Source organism: Lonchura striata, chromosome 28 (assembly GCF_046129695.1).
Source record: "Lonchura striata isolate bLonStr1 chromosome 28, bLonStr1.mat, whole genome shotgun sequence".
NCBI lineage: Eukaryota > Metazoa > Chordata > Aves > Passeriformes > Estrildidae > Lonchura > Lonchura striata.
The window spans coordinates 4,006,135-4,012,134 of record NC_134630.1 but is presented as its reverse complement, the minus strand read 5'-3'; the positions used below and the strand labels follow the sequence as shown (position 1 = coordinate 4,012,134).

Below are 6,000 nucleotides of genomic sequence, written 5' to 3'. Positions count from 1 at the left end.
TTTTCAGTTGGGCTTGGTTGTTCTTTGCCATGACCAGTGATTTGGAGAACTGTGTTTTTCTGTGCCTGAAGCAATTCTGGGAGGGATCAATCCTTCCACTGCCTGCTCCTCCAGAAACACTTCTGCTTCGTCATCCAGGGCTGAAGGCAGAGGCACAAGAGTTGTGAAAATCCACAGAAAGTTGCACAGATGATGGAGATGAACTCAAGTTTACCTGCCTGCAGCTGATCCACCTCAGTCAATCCTTCCCAGACAAATCCTGAGCAGCACAAGTTACCCCTTGCTTTCACTTCTTCCTGAAAGCTTCATTAAAAGGATCATTGAACCGTTGTTAGAGAACAAGTTAAAGGTGACATTACCAGCATGGAAACAAGATACTGGCCAGAATTCAGCTGCCAAGAGAACAACCAGCTGGCAGACTCTGAAAGGAGCAGTGACAGGTGTTCCACTCTGCAGTGACAAGTGCACCTCACCAGGATCTGCTCTGTGGGTTTGGTTCCAGTGTCAGGTCTGGCTGGTCCAGATTTAAAGCTCTGCCCAGCAGCAGCTGCAGGTCCTGCACCACTCCCCTCCACATGCACCTGCCCTGCTGCCAAACCTGCACACTTCAATGGCTTTGTGACATTCATGGATGTACTAAAAGTTTTCTGATAATGCTGGGGACACTTTGATATCACAGTCTGTACCTGTCTGCCAGGATCCTAAATATCAAAACGATTCAGGTTGTAGGATGTTGGATAGTTCTGCCTGTTGTACTGGAAGTGGTCTGTGAGGACATTGCTGCGGCCGTACTGGAAGTCCCCGTGCTGGGCAAAGGCTGTGAGTCCATTTTGGGACTTTTCAGGAGGGTTTCGGTGCCTTTCCAAGTTCACCAGGTCTCCTGTGGTCACTGGGAGCAGCTGCTGCTTCTTTGCCTCTTGGTTTGCGTCATATTTTGTCTGGGAAAGGAAGAAAGTTTGTCACAGAATCATTCAGGTTGGGAAAATCCGAGATTATCACGTCCAAGCTCTGCCCAGAGCACTGAGTGCCACATCCTGGCCATCCTTGGACACCTCCAGGGATGGGCACTCCAAACCTCCCTGGGCAGGCCCTGCCAAAGCCTGACAACCCTTCAGTGAAGGCAGATTTTCTTAGATATCACCTAAGATACCACCTAGACACACTACACATTCCCATGCCCAGAAAAAAGCAGACAGTTCTACATCAATTTTTTTAGAGTCTTAAAATATCAGTGGCTTCTAATAAAAACTTCACTCCTCTCACATGCCAAACAAACAAACTGGTCTTTTGCTCAAGACATTCTGAGTTACTTCCCTTTTCAAGAAAAGCTTGAGATCAAAATTTAATTCTGTGAGAGGCCCAGCAGCTGGTATGGCCCATGGTGTGAGCCATGCCCATCCCTTGGAGCCTTGTGCCCTCTGTGTTGTCTATTTTTGCTCAAGTAGCTCTTAACCTGTCCAAAACCCAATTCAAAGCTACTGGACTGCTTGAGCTGTGATTCCTGGTGAACACAGAAAGAGCTGCCTCACCTTGTTGTACAGGAACACCCCGAGGATGGCTGTCATCATGCCCAGGACGTTGGTGCTGGTGACGGGGTTGCGCAGCATGATCAGGGACACGGTGATCACCATGATCCTCTTGGTGGCATTGGCCACCGAGTAACTCAGGGGGCTGATCAGGTTAAGGATACTGAAGGCAATCACATTCTGGGCAAAATTACAGAATCCACTGATTATAAGCAGCATCAAGGTCCAGGACCAATGAGACATGGAGCTCTGTGGCAAAGCAAACAGCAGGAGAAAAAAATTATCTCGGGTTTCAGGTAACAACACAAACACAGCCTTGAGGCACTTTTTACCTGCCAGGGAGGGAGGAATGTCTGCACTGAGCTCTAAAGAGGCCCCCAAGCACATTGCCTTATGCAACTCCCAGCTCAGAGAAACCAGAGGAGGACATTCCCCACTCACTCTGGAGTGTTTGTTCCTGCCTCCAGCTCCCAACTCCTCAAATTTATGCTGTCCCATAAACTGCCTCTCCTAACCCTGACAAGAATTCTCACAACTTTGTCAATCATGTGAAACAATTTGCAGATGTTTCACAACACTTCCTTCCACACTGACAAGAACTACACTGGAACACTTCAGTGCCCTTTTCTGGTTGGGTGCTGGAGTTTTTGTTTTGGGTTTTTGGTTTTTTTTGGTTTTGTTTCTCTTTTCTTTCATAATAGCAAACAATTCTCTAAATTCAGCACTTACCAAGTCATTCTCTACCAAGAAGGAAGAAAGATCCACCAGAACCCACGTTGGGATCATGAAGAACACAGCGTGGCACCCGAGGATGTTCAGCAACCGAAGATGATGAATTCGGGAATCTCTCAACACCTGACAAGAACCAATATTGAACAGCAGGTCAGGAAACAGAAACTGCTTTAGGGGACAGGTAAGTTAGGGAAATAAATAAATATCCTTATAGCATTAATTTCCTGTTAGAATGACATATGAAAAACTGACGGCTCTTTGAAAAATAATGTTTGTTTGAGGGGTGGCTCTTAGTATCAAACAAGACATTAAAATTAATAGCTCTATAAAACAGAAGCCATTTTGTAACTAAATAGAGCCAAACCACACACTTTAATTTTGTTACTGTAGTTTCAAGGAGTGCCCAGTGTTGACAATGACTTGTTCAGCACAGAGGAATGATTTGATATAACAAGATACATTAAATGAACTGTTCAATTTAAGCACTATTGAATTGCCATCAGAAAAAAAAAACCAAAACAACATGTTGAAGAGTAAAGAAAGAGCTCAGGATAAACTCAATGCTTCAACAGGTAGGAAGAGCTGCAGAGAAAACACACACAAAAAATAACAAATAAATAACAAACAAAATAACCATCCCTCTGAGCTTGTCTAGCTGCAAAGTGAAAAAAAATACATTTATGTAATTGAAAAGACACCCCATCCTGCTGAAGGGTGAGCCAGTGCTGTGAACAGAGCTGGTACCTTCTTTGAGAAGATGTTCTGAAGTGAAAAGCACAGGGTAGCAGCAAGTGCACTGATGAGCCCCCACATGTCAAAGGACAGCTCTGTGACCGTGGCCAGCAGGACACCAGTGATGATGGGGATCAGAGACAGGTACACCTGCAGCAGGGACAGAGGGGTAAATTGCATCTGCTAAGAATTGTCAACCGAGTTTATACATCCTGCTGATTCAGGGATCAACCCTTTTACTACTGTAGTTCAAGGAAATTTAAGTCACTGCAGTAGACACTGACAACTCCAGAGCATCGGACAGCATCACCCTGGACATTGTTTAGATGTGTTTTACACTCACAATAAAAGGAAAAGGGATTTTTCAAATCTGCATAATCTAATTCCAGTCACAAAATCCACCCCAAAACCCGAGCTCTGCTGCCCCCCGCCAGCGCAGCACCTCCAAGAAAAGAAACCTCAGCAAACCTGTCCGCACCTTCGTCGTCTGCTTTTCCTTCATGATGATCCGTGAGAGCAGAACCACCCAGATCGGCATCGTGGCTTTCACTGGGGACGGCAAGAAAACATCGCTGGGGACGTGGGACAGCTCCAGCAGCCAGCACGAGCAGAGGGATGGAGCAGGGCTCAGCCAGGCCCAGGATGGATCCTCCCTCCCTCTCCCTGTCCTGGACACTTGGACCAACTGGACCTTGGTGCTCTGGGCACCCACAGGGCACCCACCAGGGCACTGCCCTTGGATCCGGTGCCAGCACACACTGGGGACAGGGGCACAGCTCTGGGAGCCTACAGAGCACACAGTGAGCACTGGGACAGCACACTGGGCACCCAGAATACACTGTGAGCACTGGGACAGCACACTGGGCACCCAGAGCACACAGTGAGCACTGGGACAGCACACTGGGCACCCAGAGCACACTGTGAGCACTGGGACAGCACACTGGGCACCTGTACGAGCACAGAGTGGGTACTGGGACACTGCAGTGGGCACCCAGAATACACAGTGAGCACTGGGACACTGCACTGCATACCTGTATGAGCACAGAGTGGGTACTGGGACACTGCACTGGGCACCCAGAACACAAAGTGAGCACTGGGACGGCACACTGGGTGCCTGAATGAGCACAGAGCAGGTACTGGGACACTGCAGTGGGTGCCCAGAGCACACAGTGAGCACTGGGACGCTGCACTGGGTTCCCGTATGAGCACACACCGGGCTTCAGGTCACCCCACCGGGCACGAATCCACGCTGGCCCCCGGGACACCCCCGCGGGCACCTCCGCACGGGCACAGCCGGCGCTGGGCCGTCCCCCCGGGCCCCCGCAGCCTCACCTGTGTGCGCGTAGGACACGGGGACCCTCCAGAGCGAGACGTGCGCGGACACGGAGGCGAAGTACTTGCCGAAGGCGAGCGGGAGGATGTAGCGGGGGTAGGCGCGGGGCGGCAGCTGCGCGGGGCCGGCGGGCGGGACGCGCCAGGCGCGGAGCAGCGGCGGCAGGAGCCCGCACAGCCCCAGGATGTGGAACAGCGAGACGGTGACGGGCCGCGGGAAGCCGCCGAGCAGCAGCTTGTTCACCACGTTGCCGCCGGCGCTCAGCCCGTACCAGGCGAGGCACAGCGCCGACACCCGCGCCCCCTCCCGCAGCGCCGGCCCGCGCCCGCCCCGCGCCGCCCCCGCCCCGGGCCCGGGCCCGGCGCCGCCCGGAGCCGCCAGCGGCGCCGCCATCGCTCCGCAGCCGCCGCCGAACGTCAGCGCGGCCGCCAGCGCGTCGCTTCCTGGGGCGGGGCGGCCGCGGCGGCCCCGCCGCTCCGGGCGTCACTTCCTCCGCTCCGCTCGGTCCGGCCCCGCTCCACCCGGTCCGGCCCGCTCCGCTCCGCCCGGTCCGGCCCCGCTCTGCCCGGTCCGGCCCCGCTCGGTCCGGCCCCGCCCGGTCCGGCCCCGCTCCACCCGGTCCGGTCCCGCTCCGCCCGGTCCGTCCCGCTCCGCCCGGTCCGGCCCCGCTCCACCCGGTCCGGCCCCGCTCCGCCCGGCTCCGCTCCGCCCGGTCCGGCCCCGCTCTGCCCGGTCCTCCCCGCTCCGCCCGGTCCGGCTCCGCCCGGTCCGGCCCCGCTCCGCCCGGTCCGGCCCCGCTCCACCCGGTCCGGCCCCGCTCCGCCCGGCTCCGCTCCGCCCGGTCCGGCCCCGCTCTGCCCGGTCCTCCCCGCTCCGCCCGGTCCGGCTCCGCCCGGTCCGGCCCCGCTCCGCCCGGCTCCGCTCTGCCCGGTCCTCCCCGCTCCGCCCGGTCCGGCCCCGCTCCGCCCGGTCCCGCTCCGCCCGGTCCGGCTCCGCTCGGCCCCGCTCCGCCCGGTCCGGTCCCGCTCCGCCCGGTCCGGCCCCGCTCCGCCCGGTCCGGTCCCGCTCCGCCCGGTCCGGCCCCGCTCCGCCCGGTCCCGCTCCGCCCGGCCCCGCGCCCGCCGCCCCGGCCCCGCCGCGGGGCGATGGAGCCCGAGCGTCCCCACTCGAACCGGGACGCGGCGCTCGGGGCAGCGCCGGGACTCGGACACCGCCGGGACTCGGACACCGCCGGGACTCGGACACCGCCGCGCCGGGCACGGACGGAGCGAAGGTCACGGGCGCGGAGGCACCGAGACCGTCGCTCCCGACCTTTAAAACCAACGGCAGGAAACGAGCGCCGGCCGGGGTAAAGGATGGGTGAGTACCTGGCAGGCAGGAGGGGTTGGTGTAGAGCCCGGTTCGTCCATGCACCCTGTCAAGAGACATTTCTACAGAATTAATTTGCCCATAAAACCACGCATTTTAGGTAATGGCGACTCCCCAGAGATTTGTTGATGAGCCATTTCATGTCATCTGTTGACGGGGAAGAAATGGCAGTGTTTTACAGGTTCTAGGATTAGAAGGAGAAATTTTGCAAGAGGTAGGAGAAGGCAGTAGCAGAGAAACTGAGTCATGCACAAATGAGAGTACACAGCAGGTACGCACATGGTAAACTTCATTTGAACTTGTTTACAA

General features: G+C 56.3%; 1 protein-coding gene across 1 annotated transcript; it reads right to left on the bottom strand.

The window, feature by feature from the left end:
• Positions 1-583: 583 nt before the first annotated feature.
• SLC35E1 (solute carrier family 35 member E1) lies at positions 584-4,716 on the bottom strand. Its single transcript, XM_031507151.2, has 6 exons — positions 4,323-4,716; positions 3,469-3,539; positions 3,003-3,140; positions 2,256-2,381; positions 1,530-1,775; positions 584-938 (listed from the first exon to the last, which is right to left on the bottom strand). The coding sequence occupies exons 1-6, from the start codon at positions 4,714-4,716 to the stop codon at positions 702-704; spliced, it is 1,212 nt and encodes a 403-aa protein (XP_031363011.1). The 3' UTR covers positions 584-701.
• Between the last annotated feature and the right edge of the window lie 1,284 nt (positions 4,717-6,000).

Bases quoted from the DNA above. Each gene is read 5' to 3' on its own strand.
- SLC35E1 (XM_031507151.2), bottom strand. From the start codon at position 4,716: ATGGCGGCGCCGCTGGCGGCTCCGGGCGGCGCCGGGCCCGGGCCCGGG. The intron at 3,141-3,468 runs GTGCGGACAGGT...TCCCTGCTGCAG, and splicing joins AGGAAAAGCAGACGACGAAG to GTGTACCTGTCTCTGATCCC. The intron at 939-1,529 runs GTGAGGCAGCTC...TTCCTTTCCCAG, and splicing joins GGGTGTTCCTGTACAACAAG to ACAAAATATGACGCAAACCA.